Source organism: Dermacentor andersoni, chromosome 10 (assembly GCF_023375885.2).
Source record: "Dermacentor andersoni chromosome 10, qqDerAnde1_hic_scaffold, whole genome shotgun sequence".
NCBI lineage: Eukaryota > Metazoa > Arthropoda > Arachnida > Ixodida > Ixodidae > Dermacentor > Dermacentor andersoni.
Genome location: NC_092823.1, coordinates 88,074,443 through 88,093,307, shown reverse-complemented (window position 1 = coordinate 88,093,307; position 18,865 = coordinate 88,074,443). Strand labels below are relative to the sequence as shown.

Here is an 18,865-nt window from a genome sequence, read left to right as displayed (position 1 = left end):
TTTACCTGTTTTGTTATACATGAACGTCTATTATTATTGGGTAACGGGTATGCCCCAATTCATACCAAATGTACGTTAATGGATGTGTACCACATTGGTACAAGTCTATAAGAAGCCTTTAATGCATTTACACCTATGTGGTGCATCTCCGTGAATATATTTCTTTCAATGCTCTTGTCTGGACAAGCTTCATAAATGCCTTTGTTCACCTAATGCTGACAGCTAACAGCTCCATGTGACGAGGCCGTCCACGTGTCATCCGCTGGTGCTGAAACACCTTGATTTCAAAGAAGCCTCGCGTCAGTTACGCTGAAACATTTACTACTTCCAACAACATATTTCATTACATATATCTTACGTTTGTGCTTTTCACCATGTGGTCTTCCCAGGTGCTTTCTACCTTTGAGAAGACGTTATTTATTGGCAAGGAATTTCTGGCTGCTGAACAAGAAATTGACAACTACTGCCTCGATACTAGGAACGCTAGAGGAGAGATGCTCATAGAATTCGGAGAAAGGAATAAGCTGAGAACATTGAACACCTTTTTGAGGAAGCGTAGCAACACATAGTGGATCTGCAAAAGCCCTAAAGGTGAAACAAGAAATGAAATTGCTTTCGTAGTTTTTGCCGATCCCATCATAATGCAGGATGTAGAGGTGATAGATGTGGTAAAGTGCAGTGATCATAGCTTAGTGAGGGCGAGGATTCCCCTCAATTTGAAGAGAGAAAGACTAAAACTTGTTAGAAAGTAACTGGACAACCTAGAGGCAGTAAGGGTAAAAGCAGAAAATTTAGGCTGGTGCTTGCAAATATGCAGCCTTAGAACAGAGACATGAACATGACATAGAGATAATGGATGGAACCGTAACTAGGCTGGGTTCAGAGACAGGAATTGAAGTAGGAGGCAAGGCACCAAAGCAACCAGTATGCAAGCCCTCTCAAGTAACAAAGGACCTAATAAAGAAACAACAAAGATTTAAAGTGTCCAACTTAAGAGATATCTCTGAGGATGGATGGATGCAAAATCATCAAATAAGCCGATAATAAGTGATATCCGAAATTATAACGTAAGAAAAACTGAAGAAGCCGTAAGAAATGGACGCAGCCTGAAATCAGTGAGAAGGAAACCTGGCATAGGACAAACCAAGATGTATGCACTGAAAGATAAGCAGGGTAATGTCATCAGCAATCTCGCAGGTATAGTAAAAGCAGCGGAAGAATTCCATACTGACCTGTAGAGCACCGAGAGGACCCAGGATAACTCCATTCGAAACAGTAATGAACAGGATACAGAAACTCCTCTCTAGCAAGCGATGAGGTCAGAAAGGCATGCAAGACATGAAAGGGGGAAGAGCAACAGTAGAAGATGGAATAATAGTAGATTTATTCAAAGATGGAGGAGACATAATGCTTGGAAAACTGGCGGCGCTCTATACGAAGTGTCTATCGATTCCAAGGGTCCGAGAAAATTGGAAGAATGCAAATATTATACTAATCCACAAGAAAGGACAGGTTAAATAACTGAAAAAATTATAGACCCATTAGCTTAGTCCCAGTGTTTAATAAAATATTTAGCAAAATAATATCCAATAGAATAAGGGCAACACTGGACTTTAGTCAAACAGGGCAACAGGCGAGCTTCACGAATAGATACTCTACAATGGATCACATTCATGTCATCTATCAGGTAATCGAGAAATCCGCAGCGTAAAATCAGCCTCTCAATATAGTTTTCACAGATTACGAAGAGTAATTTGCATCAGTAGAGATACCAGAAGTCACAGAGGCATTACGACATTAAGGAGTACCGAGCACATACATTCATTTTCTCCCCAAGAAAAGCAGGAAGTAACCTATAAAGAAAGGGATCAGACAAAGAGGGACAATCTCTCCAATGCTATTCACTGCGTGCTTGGAAGAAATATTCAAGATAATAAACTGGGAAGCATACGGAGTAGGATCTTAGGAAAGCTTAGGATTGACAGCGAATACCTCAGCAACCATCGGTTTGCCGATGACATTGTTCTATTCAGCAATACTACAGACGAGTTTCAACAAATCATTGAGGTCTTCAACAGAGAGAGTATAAGAGTGGGGTTGAACATTATTATGAAGAAAACATAGAAAATGATGAATAACTGATGAAGGAAACAAGAGTTCAGGATCGCTAGTCAGCCTCTAGGGTCTGTGAAGTTTGCCTAGGTCAATTAATCACAGGGAACCCTGAGCATGAGAAGGAAACTTGTAGAAGAATAAAAATGGGTTAGATCACATACGGCAGACAATATCGGCTCCTGACGAGGAGCTTACCATTATGATTGAAAAGGAAGGTAAATAATGAGTGCATTTTACCGCTGCTGACATATGGAGCAGAGACTTGGGGACTGACAGAGACGCTTGAGAACAAGTTTAGGCCGGCGCAAAGAGCGATTGAACGAAGAATGCTAGGCATTCTATCATCGTCAACGCACATTGCATTCATATGCGCCAATGTTCCGATTTAATTAGGATACATAAGACGCAAGCTGCATATTCTACTAAAGACATTCGTAAACAAGCTTATCTAACATTTCTTCGACTTCAGCTTGAATAGACCGCATCCGTCTGGTCTCCCTATCAGAAATTCTTGATCGAAAAGCTTGAATCTATTCAGAATAGGGCTGCGCCTTTTACTTCACGTTATGTCTATGGCAATACATAACATAAATTAAACTCGACCTCTAATTAAAGCCCGTTCACGATCGTCGTGATATCGCTCTGCTAACACTATTTCATCAATAGGTCCATTATACAGCGCTATCAGTTCTCCCTCTAAAAGTGCTCACTACAGATCACACCGGCTATACAATCAGTTCAATTTTATGTGCATCTACGGATAGACTAATACATTTACCTACTCCGCTGTACCAAGAGCCATTCGCCTTTGTAACAATCTTCCTATCATCATCGCTTATGAGAGTGACCAGGAAAATTTACGGCATCTTCTTACGACGCATTTTTCAAACTCTACAGTACCTAACGCGTTATGTTTTCTTTAGTTTCCCATTATTATTGTGTTACTATCCCTTAAATACTGTTTTGGTATAGCCAAATATGTTCCGCTCGCTCTGTAATTCTGTTGATTATATTTTAGTTTGTTAAAGTTTATTATTCACTAACCTCTCGCGTTGAAAAGTATTCGGTTTGTCTTTTGTACAATTTTAACACCACATTGCTGTATGTTAGCGCATTTCTTACACTGTAGTTTTTGTATACGCATTCACATGTGTATTCTAATCATTGTATAATCTTCGAATGTACTCTCCCACCTTACACAATGCCTCTAGCGGCCTGTAAGGCATCTTTAATTAAATGAATAAAATAAATGAATTATTATTTTTAATTAATGAATTAACAAATAAATAATTAGATAATTATGTAATTCGTTAATTAATACCATTAAGAGAAGGAAAGCGGTTTGAATCAGAGAGCAAACGGGTATAGCCGATATTCTGATTGACATCACGGGAAAAAAGAGGCGTTGCGCAGGTAATGTAATGCGTAGGTTAGATAACCGTTAGAACATTAGGATTAAAGAATTGGTCCCAAGACAAGGGAAGCGCAGTAGAGGGCGGCAATAGGTTAGATGGTGCGATGAAATTAGGAAATTCGCGGGTCCTAGTTGGAATCGGTAGGCGCAGGACAGGTGCGATTGGAGACCGCAGGGAGAGGGCTTCGTCCTGCAGTGGACATAAATAGGCTGATGGTGATGATGATGATTTCTTTACACTACATCTGAGTGGATGACAGCAAACTGCCTAATGTATACCATAAGTTGGAGCAGCGACACTGTGTACTAATTTGTCTACTGCGTACCCATCCTTATGTATACCCTCGTTTATTTTTGTCTTAGCGCAGAAGCTACAAAAAAGCTCCAAAGGACAAGAACAGAAAAGTCACTAAGTTCCGACTACCGTTTAAGGCCAGATGTCCAGAATATATAGACGAAAATTGGCAAAATGAAACAAAAAGACAAGAAGGAACACAACTATTCACTTGATCGTACTGTAGCATGTGCTTTACTAAAGAGAATATATTGCAGTTGGCGCTTGTCCTGTTGTTGACCCTGTTGACCTTTTTGTAGTTTCTGCGCTGAAAAAATAAGTATGGATTACAACTAGCCTGAACCGATGATTTGGTCTAATATCCTCACTGGAGGAGCTGTAGTGTATATTGAACTACACACACCAGAAACTATGAGGGAAATATATCATTGAAAATAGAACTATAGGGAAGTAGATTTACTCCGATGGGTTTGGTTACCGTTTGAAAAGATTGCTACTACGTAACAGAATGAACTGTAATCAAAATGCCGTTTGATGAAATCCTGAATTTAGGCAACAGGTACTGCCGCTCCAGTTTTAATAATCGATGAGGTATTCTTTTTCAAAGGTTATTGACATACTTTTAGATCAAATATATATATATCTAATTGATTTTCATTTTTTCATGTTATTGACATACTTTTAGATCAAATATATAAATATCTAATTGATTTTCATTTTTTGCGCAGATTATACCCATTTCGTGCGCTGTCTACCATGAATGCAAGCGGATACATGAAGGCAACGAGCTTGAACCTGTAACAAGCGAATTTTTGATCATTCCTTCTTAATAATGCCAATTTCAAACCCTTTTTTATCAGAACGATTTGACGTTTCATGTTGTGAACTTCCAGCGTGAAAACTAGTTTCGTGAAAGCGTGAGATAATTTAACAATAAACGTGCCATGTCATAGTACACATTCTGTATTTAGCTTTCGCACTTGTCTTTTGACAACATTATTTCGTATTTGTCTCGCTTTCACAGTTGTATTCAGTTCAATAAAATACATTGTTATTGACAAATTCATACTTCATACAAAGTAACACTTGCAGTGAGGTAGAAAGGCGGCGCGAGTTGAAATTTATGCATTGCGCGCTGATCCAAAGAATGCGTAAGGAACACTTCTTCACAATAAAACTGCATATTTAGACATTAATAAGTGTAGTTTTGTGATAAGGCACCACAAGGTACTTTTACCTGTGTGTTTGAAATGATGATAGGCGCTAATGAAAGCGTGAGGCAGGTTATTGCCATGTCAGAGTAAAAAACAATCCGTCCCCCCCCCCCTCACCTTAGAAGTGGGTGCATAGTTGCATTTATCCATCTGGCACTAGTTGTCATGTTCACCACAAGTTCTTGACATCGTCTTCCATATTTTTTTTTCATGTGGGTCGACTTTTTATCTTCAAATGAGTATGCCAGACTCCATGCTGCCCTCCTGATTCCGGACTGTCATTATGCAGCTTGAAAACCTTATGCACCAAGCAACCTGGCATGCGCAAATTACCATTACTGTAAATCATGTCTTCACTGCCGTCCTACATTCTATAAACGTGTCCATGATCAGATGCGCGCACTTCTTTGATGTGGAAACTGGAGAGTCTATGCGAGTCCGGAAGGTTGTCGCCCATGAGCATCGCTTACATAGAAAGTAAATTGCAGTAATTGACGTATGCAGTACGCCACTCTGGCCTTCGGTTGAGTTATTCATAAGAGATGAACGCTTGGTTGCGAGCAAGACGAAAGCGAGGCCCTCTATCCAGTTTAAGAAATACCGGAGCACCATCACAACGGCTACTGCCTCTTGTGAATTTTCTAAATTCTGCCCTAAAACAATAAAAAAGTCTGGATTACGAACTACCCTGAAGGAATACTTTGCGTTCTTCCTCTGTTGTCAAATAATATTCTTGAGCCTTTCAGAAAGAATTATATTATTACAAAATTAATTTCAGTTGCCTTCCTTGCTGTTAAGTTTTTTCGTTGATAAAACATGAGTGGAATACCGTGTTGTTTGGCGTCCGTGCATAGTTTTAAAGATTTCTTGAATACTGATAGCACAAGCACGGTAACCGACAATATAGGGTCGGTTACCGACAATATGCAGACGTAACTCAACACAAAGAATACGTACTTCTACGTCACCATACCAAATCACAAGGTCTTTACAGCGTGATCCTTAATGATCACGCTGAGGTAACCAGCGAGGTAGAGAAAAACGCGCATTCAGCGAACGCCTCGAAAGGCAACGCGAGCTTCGCCGTCTTTTTGGGCCCAGAAATTGGAATTAGAAGCACGGATATGGATTGCACCTTTCTCGTTCGGGGCCATTTCTCTCAGTTGATTCTTCTCAATGTTGAGCCGAAGTAGCTTCCAAGAGGTCACTGATTCCTGAAGCAACGCTGAGTCACCCATCAAGCTATTAACTTTTGCGGTCAGCGGCCCATACTTTATTTTTACGAACGTTAGGTTGATCCCCATAACCAGCTGGGACGAATTTAAATGCGAACTAAAATACATTTATTTAACTAAAATTGTCCCTTTTGACCGTCCTCTTTGCTTCTTTCTCGCCCTCTCGAATCTTCCGTCTTCTTGTCCACGGGCACATTACAGTGTATAACTAAATGTATGGTTATTAAACTTTTTAGTGTTAGCTAAAGAGTAATTGCAACTAATATGATGTTAAGGCGCGCACTTACAGCGAGTTTTCTTGGCACACAGGTGGTCAACTGTTGCATCTCAGCATTCAAAAACAAGGTAGGTAATACCACCTTATTTATTTATATTGTTATTAAACTTATCACTTTCTTTTATAGATGCGCTGGGGGTCGGTTTATGAAATCGGCATTTAGCTATTCCTGAGCCGTAGATTTTTGTAGCCGATTTGTTGAAATGGCATAATGACAGCGGACACTCAGGTATCAAACACTAATGACTGGGGAAATGGTTTATATTTTATAAGTAGCGATAAGCATGATATATTCTTCAACAAGCGCCCACCCACACGCTTCGGCGTCTCGTGAAATGTCTTCAAGGCTCACAAGATGTGCGCGCCAATAATATCGCTAAGATATGGGCTAAACAACCAACCAGAGCTCTGTCCTGCGTGGCACTCCAGGCGGCGAAGTAAGTGCAAATGACGATCACTGAAAGGTGTACATTTATTGTGATGCTGCAGGGACAACTGATACTTTGCTGGCAGCAATGCTATACGGCTGAGTAGCTTTCCCTTTAGAGCGCCTCTTTTAGGCCTCCGTTCCTACGTTGAGCGTTGCCGCCAGAATAGCGAACGCTGAAAAAGCAAACATGGATAGAAGCGGAGGACGAAAGATGGCGATAGGGAAGAGAGCACAAGGAGGAAAGGGGAAGAGGAGCGTGCACATGAACCACGAAGCCGAAGGCAGAGGAGGGTATGGGGATAGCGGGAGGAAAAAAAAAAAAAACGTAGCGCCGCGCAAGACGGGCTCGGTTTCGACGACCGCTACGAGATGGCGCTAGAGTAGCGCGCTGTCGTCTGTTCACCAGTGGCATGCGGCAAGTGCGTCCACCGATACCTTATATGGAAGGGAAGCGCTGCTAGAGCGCAGGAATGTCTTACGAGACAGATTGTCTGCGCTATTCAATATATCGCGAAATGAAATCTCGTATAGGGATGTGCTCAAATTTTGCGTTCGGAAGTATCGTATTCTCCGGTGAATTTTTTTTAAGCTTTCGTATCTACATTACATTTTGTAGCTAATATTTATTTCTGTCTACGTTTTATTGCATGTGAAGTGGCCTACTGTTTGGTTAGTTTTTAATTACATGTGGAATTGAACGCCCTAAAGCCACTGCGTAATTGTTAGACACCGCACCTCGTTAGGCACAACACTAAGCAGATAAAAATGATATACCAACTTAAAAATCGTGTCAAATTATTGCAATGTTTATAAATGTATTACAAATAGCTTATCGGAATATACTCGCACATTACATGGCAGTGTTAGGCAAACAATATGTTGACTATTTCAGATGTACAAATATATATGTTTAGCTTAATTGTGAGATCGTTTTTGTTGCTTATTCATGTTTTTGTAGACAGGATAGTCAGGGTTTCTGAAGCCAGAACCAAACAGAATTTTTGCTATAGTTCCTAGCTGTTGATTTATTTTAATTCCAACAACAGTTGTCAAAATTTTTGCAGTTGATGTCAACAAAAAGTATCTATTTGTTCCCATGTTTCTAAATAGGAGCTGACGTGTGAAAGCTTCCTCGATACGCATGTCATAGATTAGAATGACATAAGCCGTCGCAGTGTTGGCGATTCTGAGCAAAGTTTCTTTTCTGCAACTTCTGCATTCTCTGCGACAAAATGAGCCGCTTAGAAAATGTAATTAGGTGTGTTGTGTATTTCTTTCCCACAGAGCGCGCCATTGTACACAAAGTTGAACTTGTCAGACGCCTACGGACACGGTGCAGAAGCGGGCTTGGTAAGTGTTTGAAACAATTCCGAAACACTCTGCAACCGGCACATAGCGGTACTTGACAGCTAAACGTCATCTGCACGCTGATGTCCGATACTAACTCCACGCCAGGCCAGCGCTCGTTAATTCTGCTCGTACTTGTTCTTCTGTAGCTCCGGACTTTCACCCCGTTTGTTGTGTTTCTGCCGCTGTTGGAAACCTCTTGTTTAAGAACCACTTTGGTGGTTCGTAACTGCTACTGCCGAATATTTACTAAGTTCATCGCCTTCTACCCCCTCCTGCGGCGGCACCATCCTGTCTTCTTGTGCTGCTTCCGTCCATTGTGTTGCAATCCGCTATGTCGGGGGAGCGCAGCATTACCGATGCAACCGCCATCCTTACCAGACCGTCTCCTTCTCGGGTGGGAGGGAAACATGCGAAAAGGGTACCATGACGATGGATACCATCAGCATGGAACACAGCAGCCCTGCAGTCGCAGAGCACACCTCGGCCACGAGAACAACGGAAGCTACTGGCTTTCAATCGGATGTAAATGTAGCTTCAATGGCGTCAAAAAAACCTCGCTCATCACAAGGCCTGCACGCACGACCGACACATATGTTGCCAGTGTCTCGAGAGACAGCATGGTATAAAGTGGTTAACAAGCCTCGTTGTAAATACGACATGTCCTCTCTGCCGAAGCGTATCATTCAAGCGGGTCTCAACGCCTCCCTCGAGATTTCCCGATTTCCCTCTCCCCCCCTAAGGTTTCGCTCTACACAAACCTACATGTACGGGCTGAGCATGGGTGTCTCCTCTGGCGCTCGTTCATAAGCTCCAAGAACTGCAACAGATACAGTCTGAGACATCGGAGTTACAGTCTGAGTCTGAGATACAGTCTGAGACCGGCACATCTCGCCAATGGTACTCAATTAGGCGCTATGTAGTTAAGTTCGTTGTCCACGACGAAGGGCCTGAAATGTTCCTGCAGGAACTATCGTGTTCCACGCACAAGGTCGTGGCTGCTCGCTGCATGGGCGCGATCGTGCTTTCCTAAACACGCTTGAAGGTCCTAATTCCCCATCTGAACGTATCCTTTATTACGGCTGCGTACTGCGCCCGCCTCCGTTCAAGCCTTCCGTTGTGTACTGCTACTCTTGCTACAAACAGGGGCACATGAAGTCAACCGGCTCCTACCCAACCAAGGATGACGCCATGAGCCTGAAACATTAGCATCGTTTTGATGCGGCCTGTGCTAAACAAACGATCATGACATCCCATCCACTACGTGCCACACCAAATTGAAGGTCACTAAGAAAGCTCGGCCAGCCACCAGCAAGGGCCCCTCAAGATCCGCTGATGAAGCAAGCCCGTGTGTACAACCGTTACGCCATTCCGTTCTTAGTAGAAGAGGAAGCTAGCCAGGTTACAGCAGCAAGTACCTATATATAGCACAGCTGTTAGGTCGTACACTTCACGACCACAAGGGGCGTCACAATCGATGGAAGACACGCCGCTTTCCTTGGCGAAGGAAGAGTTCGAGATCGACGCTTGCCGGACCTCCCTTGAAAAGGGAATTCAGTGTCCCAAGGAACTTCTCACAGTACTCCAGCTTCGTGGTGACGGAACGCGGTCATCTCATTTTTCGTCGACCCGCGTTCCTTCTCATGTGGCTTACCCGGCATCTACGTGGAAATTGCTTTGACACCATAAATTCTTGCACTTGGTGGTGCAACAACTCCAGCAACTCGCCTCGGTTCTAATTTCTAACCCTAACCTGTGATGACTGCTACATCTTCAAGTGCACATTTACAGTGCACTTGAAGACATTTTACAGTGCAACTGTCGCGACATGACTGCGAAGTTCGGAGAGCTGCACCAGCGTCTAAAATATCGGCAGCTGCTTGTTTGGGCTCTACTGCTTCAAGAATCGAACGGCCGGCCACCTAATTTCGCATTTGTAGCATTCTCACTGTCTTCTTTGTTGGACCATAGAAGGGCGAAGCTTGATGTACCTATAGGAAACGCAGTATTTGTACGATCCACTCTTCATCAGAGCCCCGTTGATCTCTCACGGATGTGCTCTTTATGGGAAGAAGTTGTGATTGGTGCATCAAAGACAGAAACATCCTGGCTACCCCATTATCGTAGCACGAGAACATGACGCGCCCCCACCACATGGTGTTATGCAATTTTCACTGCGCGTGGTATGCGTGAGCTGGGTACATTTAGGGACGCCCAGTTTACGCTGCATAATATTGTATCAGCGCCTACCCATTGAAGTGTCCACCCTCACGCGCCACAACATTCACGGGCTTGTCTTGATAGCAAGAACGGATAACCGTGTCGTGATCCTGTGAACCCGACTTCTGGGGTAGCAGCCACCGTGCGATTCACCATGGCTCACCTTAGGTCGGAACACGCCGCCTTCGCCGACTGCATCAAGATGTGGACTGGGATCGGTACCTGGCATTCTCAGAAAACACAGTTCCCTAGTTTCTGCGGGAACCGTCCCATTGTTTTAGTGCGACACTTGTTCAAGCAACAGGTACATCCAGGGTTGAAGAATCGCGAACCACTCCACATTTGCAATTTCTGCTTCTCTACGCTTCACGCAGGCAAGCAGAACTTGCATCCGAACACGAAACTACATCAACTACCCTTCGGTTGGAGGTTCGACGCCGTAAAGTTGTAGCTTGGTGCCATAAACACCACATAGAACTTGGCTGCTGGACAGACTAATGCTCTTCTCTTGGCCGTTACTCGTCCATTGCATCTAGTTGGTGTACCTTCAGATCAATGTAGCACGGTCGGCATCCTCCAGACTCCGCAGGCTGCGCCTTGCTAGCATTTAGCCAGAAACCAGGGGTGTTCGCCGAAATTTTGGCCCACACCTTTTTAACTTGCTTTGGGCACGGAACTTCGTCCTCCGTTCTTCAAAACGGACTTCGAATGAATGCAGGCACGTTGCCTGCGCTTGTGGCGATCGAGGGTATACAAACTGCCTTCTCTATAGAGGAATTTCTTGCAGCAATATACCTGTCGAAGCCATGAAAGGCTCTAGGTTAGAATGGTATAACGTATAAAACACGGAAGGGAAGGTTCTCAAAGTGTTGCTGGACGCCATAAGCGAAGCTTCGACTACAGGAACCCTTCCTGATTCCTGACATGCATAAATTGTCCGTCTTCCCATACACAGAAAGCCCTCAGAGGCTATCGCTCATATGCGCCCAATAGCGCTATCCAGAACCTTAGGCAAACAGATGGAGCGTATGCTCGGGACACGTATTACATGGTGGCTCGACAACATCCATTGCATTAATCTGGTCAAATCGGGTTCCGGTCCCATCTGGCCACTCAGGACGACCTCGCGTAGCTTTCTGGTATGGTTTTCATCTTTGGCCCCTCTCAAGTATTCGATTAGAGGCTAGCGCGGACTGTTGCCTCTTGGCCAAGTGCGGCGTATTTACACAGAAAGAGCGGTTAAACAGTACTCTTACCGATACGCTGTCCAAGTACGTTTCCAAGGACCACCACGATTGGGACATTGGCGTATAGTTCCTTGTCACATTGACATTTGCGCGCTTTGCAAATGTCAATGGACATTTGCAAAGCGCGCCACCATTTGAACCACGAAGGAATAAGGCTAATGAAAATTATTTCGCATTGAATTACTTTACCTTAATTGAGAATTACGATTAGATTATCGATAAGAATAATTACATGTAATTACGTCCATCAATTAGGGCATTGCAACAGGTCACTGCCATATTGTGAGCACACTGCGTGTTACCCGACGCAATGAGCCATGGTGTGCCCGCTCGGCCAATCAATCAATCGTTCGATGCATGATTAGAAGATGAGAGTCCGCATATAATGCTTACCTATTACCACACAATCGAATCATCCAAGGTTGCTCTATCATAAATATTGTAAAGCGGGAAAAGTAGCTTACAAGGGTGACTCACAAAAATATTTTGCTGCTTTTAAGATCTCCTTTTGAAATTTATTGCGTAAATAAATGCGGAAGAAGGTAAAGAAACAGGAAAGCACTCGAAATAAGGGACCAGCATCACCCTAGCATATTGTTACGTAGGAAGACGCTGACGAAAAGCTATATACAAGTATATTTACAAGTAAATACGCCGCACTTGGCCAAGAGGCAATAGTCCGCGCTAGCCTCTAATCGTCGTCGTCGTCTTCACACTGCTCGCCTCTTCGTCATCGCAAATAATGTTCCGTAGCACTACTCCCGGCGGCAAAAGCGCCGTCCCGGAGCAACTAAAGGCTGTACTCGGAAGCAGTGTAGTAGGCCTTGAGCCTACTGACGTGCATGACATCACTAGAGGCCAGAGTAAAGGACGAGATTGAACTCACAGGAGCAATTTCGTACGTCTCAGGCGTCATCTGGCACAGCACGCCGTAGGGCCTTGTGTATCGCGAAAGGAGCTTCTCTGAAAGTCCGAGATGACGAGAAGGCGACCACAGGAGCACGAGCGTACCAGGCGAAAACTGTACGTCACGGTGGCGGGCGTTGTACTGACGCTGCTGAGTGGTTTGCGAGGCCGTCGGTCGAGTACGGGCAAGCTGACGTGCATGGTCGGTGAGGGCGATGACGTCGCGCGCATACTCGCTTCTTGAGATGGCAGCAGGAGGAAGTGCCGTGCATAGGGGCAAGGTCGGTTCGCGACCCTACAGTAGATAAAATGGACAAAATCCGGCGGTGCCGTGCCGGGAAGAACTATACGCCAATGTCACGTAAGGAAGGGAAATGTCCCAGTCGTGGTGGTCCTTAGAAACGTACTTGGACAGCATATGGGTAAGAGTACTGTTTAACCGCTCTTTCAGGCCATTGGTTTGAGGGTGGTATGAGGTAGTCAGCTTGTGTTGAACGGAGCAGGAACGCACAATGTCGGCGATAACTTTCGAGAAGAAGTTACGACCACGGTCAGTAAGCAGCTGTTGCGGGGCGCCATGAAGCAAGATAGTGTCACGCAAGAGAAAGTCCGCGACGTCAGTGGCGCAACTGGTAGGGAGAGCCCGCATGATAGCGTATCGAGTGGCGTAATCAGTTGCGACGGCTACCCATTTGTTCCCAGAGGATGACGTGGGAACGGTACCGAGGAGGTCTCATCCAACACGAAAGAACGGTTCCACAGGGACGGCGATCGGCTGGAGATGACCTCTTGCGACGTCGATGACGTCGCTCTTGCGGGGTGGTCGTGTTTCGGCAATGAATGGCGTGGGGCGGGGCCTGAAGTCGCCAGTTGCTTGTTCAATGGCGCGCACACCATGATAGTCCGGGACGTCGCGCGCATCGTGGAAAGTCGGAGACAACGAACTTCGCGCAGCTTCCGCATACGACATACGAGGCAGTGGCTGCCGTACCTCGTACTGTGGTTTCTCGCTGCGCTCCTGGATTTGTACTGCCTGCCTGATTTCTTGCAGAATGATCTCAGTCAGAGCGAGTCGCTGTACCGATGCTGGAGCCACCTGAAGCTTTTGGGGCTCTTCTCGAACAACAAGCCTAATGAGCTCCCGCAAGGCGTCGGTATTGTCCAAGGGCATAGCGAGAGGGTCACGCGATAGGGTCGAAAGGTCGCGGTTGTACTGCCGTGTTCGCTGCTGCACTGCCTTTTCCATAGATATGACTTCCGCAAGAAACTCTGCAACGGTCTTTGGTGGATTGCGCACTAGGCTACCGAATAACTCTTGCTTGACGCCTCGCATCAAGTTCCTGAGCTTCTTTTCTTCCGGCATGGAGGGATCCGCGCATCTGAAAAGTCGGCACATATCTTCAACAAACATTGCGACGCTTTCGTTCGGCCGCTGTACTCTCGCCTGAATTGCAGATTCAGCTCGCTCCTTGCGATCAAGGCTGGCGTATGTGCCGATTAGCTGCCGTCGGAATTCGTCCCATGTCGATAGGGCCGCCTCACGGTTCTCGTACCATGTCCGCGCATAGTCCTCGAGGGCAAAGTAGGCGTTCCGTAGCTTGCGCTCTAGAGTCCAGCCATTGTATTAGGCGACACGCTCGAAGTGATCGAGCCAGTCCTCTACATCCTCGAAGGTGTCCCCATGGAAGGACGTGGGGATCCGCGGCTGGTTGAGGGCGAGCTCGGTCGGCGCGGTCGAGGGAGATGATAGAACTGACGTACTCATCCTTCTGACTTGGTTGGGTAGCGGCTCGTGCTCAGGTGGCAGTCCTTGAAGTCGGCGGCTTTTCCGTACGTGCACAGGGGTCAGCTCAACGGGACTTCGTACTGGGCTTGTAGACGGTGTTCAACCTGAGAGTGGTAGCATGTACCCCGCACCTCCACCAGAAAAAATGTAACGTAGGTTGGAGACGGAGCGTTACAAAAGAGACGTTTCATATTAATGGGGGGCCAGAAGAAGAGCGTGCAGCTTACGCACTCCGTCGTATTTCATGGCGCCGACCTTTGCGCGCGCCGTTCTGCGGTGCGGGAGCCCCGCATCTTTGTGTCAATATAATGTAATCACCCGTAGAGGGCCTTGTTAAAGGCAGTGGCATGCTGAAGGAGCTTCCTCTATTGCTATATTGCTTGCCACAATTGCTCGGAGGTTGTAAAGTCTAGAGATTATTTGGAAAGGTTTACTTTTATATATCCCTGAAGGTGTTCTATAATGTTCGTATCAGCACCCTTCGCCAGTGGACCTAGGCCATCATGTGAAATTGTCGCTCCCCAAAACGTTCACAGACGTACATCCGACGGTGGACACCCCCTGTGTATTGTGCAGAAAAAAGCGTGTGCTTTCTGTCCGCCACATTCCATTTTGTTAGTCCCAGCGGCTTCAAAATGTAGGCTCATCTGAGAAATACACATACTTCCATTCCTCCCCGCTTCAGCTAAAGTGTTCGGTAGCAAACCTCAGGTGACCTGCCTGAGGTTTGCCTTAGCAGGTCTGAGCAGAATTAGGAAGTCGAGGGACTTCGTCATCCTGCTTCACTGCGCCTTCGCAGTACTTCGCTGTCACTCAAGTTGTCCAGCTCGAGAGCATTTTACACTGGCTTAGCAATTTCAAATGGCTTCTCGTTCACTGCAGCAACAATGCAAAGATCACGGTCATACGAACTTGAACGATGACATCTCTGGTGCGGCGCATCGTTTATGCCTTCTTGCTTTCAGCAAGCCTCGTCAATGCAGTTGACGGTCTTTAATGAACGCCTTCTCACAAGAGCAATATTGAACTGTGTAAAACCCCTTTTAGATATTTCTATGCAATCTTCACGATGTTTAAGGGGAACTGGAGACATTGCAATGGCTAGCGGATCACATTTGACTGTTGTGCATTGGTCACTAGTATTCTACATAAGTGGTTCTGAGCAAACAGTGAATCAGGCCTGAACAAGACAAGTTCACACAAGCGACTGCTTACCCACCATTTTTTAAATATTTATTCTATTCGTCCATCGTCTTGGGTTCCAATGTCACCGCACCGCTGTTCAAGGTGGAACGCAGAACTTCTCTGTTCGGCAACAGGATGGGCTTAAAATGCGAGAAAGATCTGAAAGTGCATTCGAACGGTTGCACGAGAAAAATGAATAAAAAAGCATGAAAGAAAGAAACTTGACTCGCTGTAAGTCACTGCGACACATATCCGACACTAGCCACTGTTGGCGACCAGTGAAATACCCTAAGCTGCCATTTTTGACAAACGCATGGGTGCTGGAAGCTCCAAAAGCTAGCAGAACAGCGCCCCCTTTCCACAGATCTTCTGACAGCTCCATCAGCGCATCGCTCTAACTCGGTTTCGAGGCTATTTGCCCCGCGTTTACGTGTTCCCGCTTATATTGCTAACGATAGTACATCTGTTTCAAAACGTAACATATATATATATATATATATATATTACTATGAACATGAGCAAAATTACTATGAACAAACTACGATGAACCACGTGCCACTAGGATAACCTAGTCATTCATAATTCTAATTTAATGACAACAATGAATTATTTTTGTGTGTTCTGCGTTAGTTTCGCTACCTAGCAGTGCTTCCCGTTCTACGAGGATCGTGATTTCTGTTTCGCGATTTCACAAGATTCACGCTCAGCATTCGTGTAATGCCTTAAGCACTCAGAGACTCTCCGAGTGATAGCTCTTGTGTATGTATTTCGGAGAGCCCTAATGGTAATTCTAGATCGGGAACACATGGCGCCGAATGTACCGCTAGTAAGTTCCTCGTAAGAATATGACGGTGTTTGTTGTAGTAGCTTGTTGCCCAGGCAACTGAACATACCAAGAGAGGAGCCTGTGAAATTTGCCTATTTTTACTGTAATGCACAGCGTGTTCGGCGCATTTGTAATCTGTGTTGCAATATAACTAAGCGAAGTTTGATCAGCCCGCGTAACATACTCTTGCAGTGTAAACTATCGTTTTCTTACATTCAGAAAGATAACATCCGCCATCAAGCGAGCAGAAAAAGTTAAAACCATCACATGTGCCAAATGAAGTACGTTTTTATGGTCGAATAACGACGGCAAAATTCCATGTGTGCCAGAAGAAGACCCAGAACATGACTGAAAAAGGCGGCATACTAAAAGAACTGAGCGGCATGATATGACGCTATCAAGTGAAAACAGCCGATTTAGGGTAATAAGGCATCAAACAAACGAGCAATGAACCGGGTGTGTTTTTTATCATACATACACATTTACGTCGGCCTCTGTAAGCAGGAATCTGCGGTCCCGTGAGAGCTGCTCCTTATCCGGGCTGTTTGTCAACCAATTTCGTTATCACATGACATTTTCAACATATGCTGGCTGCCTAGAGGTGAGAAGTAGAAAAGAAGCACCAGCGGAGGCCTCTTTGTGAGAGCGAGAATATTCGAGGGCGAGAGGATTCGCTGCATTATTAACGGTGCAGAACAAACACATTGTGCAGTACTCCAATGGGTGCTCCTCTATGTGATCACACGCGGGATGCCGAAGTTGTTTCGAGCACATGCACTCTGTCATAGACACAGTGACCTCATTGTGCACTAGGCCGGACTGTGGTCAGCAGATAACTGTTGATTCGGCCGTATACCCAGGATCTCCTGTCTGCTCAGCAGACAGCAGTCATCACATAGCTAATGGTAAACCTACCAGACGGCATCAGTCACCGCACAAGTGTTTTCTCTGCGAGACCGTCTAACCATTCATGCCTGCCGGCGTAGCAAATCAAGTACTCCATTTGCGACATTGGTACATGGACAAAGTTTAGCAAATTGGACTATGCCAACACAGCAGTTTCCGGATGTTCATTCTATGTTTAGTCGCCTTGAGCGACGTGATTTGCAACAGAAATTATAACAATAAACAAATTCCTGATACTCACATGTCAACTTGTTTATCTTTCTTCCATGTTCGCTTTCCTGCGGCTTACATATGTCAAACGCTATCGCGTCGCACAGGATGCGCTTGGCGTCCACAGAAGTGTCTCGAATTTTATCGGTGATTTTATCCGTTGTCTGTTGACATCAAAATTTGTGTAACCTGAATTTATGTAAAAGATGAATTGTTTAGTACATTCTGGAATGCACGCAGGCACAAACGATTACGGTAAACCATTGGACGAGTCCTGTATAAAAGCAGAAGCGCTTGACCTGCAAATCAGATTTTGACGATAGACGGCTATGCTTGCCAATATCGTTGTGTGCCGGGTATCACAAGCATTCGTGAAACAGGTTTGCCCACTATAAATTAAGCGCGGTGATAAATAGTTCTTCTATCGTGTTCTCGAACGTCACTACAGCCTGATAGTAATAAAGGGAAAGAGAAACTAACCGAACGCGGTTGAAGTATTTTCCTGAGCTCAGATGCGGCACGCTAGAATGTAAATTTAGTGCTGTTAGTTTAAGAGATGCCAGTAAATTTACAGTGTTTTTCTTTTGCTGGCGTCCGTTCATTTCTTCTAGGTATGCACCTTGAAAGTTGCCCAAGAACGCGGTGCTGGTCTGCAAGCCCTTGACGACGAAATCGGATTTATGCGAAAAGCAGCCCTGTCATTTGGTTGGACCTGAGTGAAAAATGTTTGCTTACAAGAGGTGGCAAAATCTTATCAGATTTACTAGATTTCTGTTCTACACCAAGCAACTCCGCAAGCTTTATTCTTGAAAATAACCTGGGGAAGTAGTCATCGCTGGTACTTTAGAATTCGAATAAAAGGAACAATTGCGAATTTCTAAAGCGTGCCGGTGAAATTTGTTGTATGTCACGCCATTAGCAATGGTCGGAACATGTCACATGCACAGAACACGAATCTCAACATCGAAGCCCGAAAACAAAAATTCATGCCAAGAAAACATTCTATTTCACAATAACGTTTGTGTTTAGGCTACAAGGAAATCTAAATTTTGTCATTAAACACGGAGAGTAAATTATCAGCACGAATTGGCTGAATGGTATTGATAAAAATGATAAAAATAGCAACACACTCTCGCATCAAACTGACGTGCCGCGAAAATCCAGACAAGCACTTATATCGGTTTTCTAAACAGGGGCTTTCGCTTTGTTTTACTGTTGTACGGACATGCATGCATTTTTGCGCATGTACAAG

At 44.9% G+C, this 18,865-nt stretch overlaps 1 protein-coding gene across 1 annotated transcript in view; it reads left to right on the top strand.

Moving 5' to 3' along the window:
- Window positions 1-18,485, top strand: part of LOC129388363 (uncharacterized) — a 45,310-nt gene extending 26,825 nt beyond the window's left edge. Inside the window, exons 4-7 of the mRNA XM_055078495.1 lie at window positions 4,553-4,621; window positions 6,583-6,618; window positions 8,265-8,330; window positions 18,225-18,485. Of these exons, the coding sequence (XP_054934470.1) occupies window positions 4,553-4,621; window positions 6,583-6,618; window positions 8,265-8,330; window positions 18,225-18,329 (276 nt within the window). The 3' untranslated portion in view covers window positions 18,330-18,485. The remainder of the gene's footprint in view (window positions 1-4,552; window positions 4,622-6,582; window positions 6,619-8,264; window positions 8,331-18,224) is intronic.
- The last annotated feature ends 380 nt before the right edge of the window (window positions 18,486-18,865 follow it).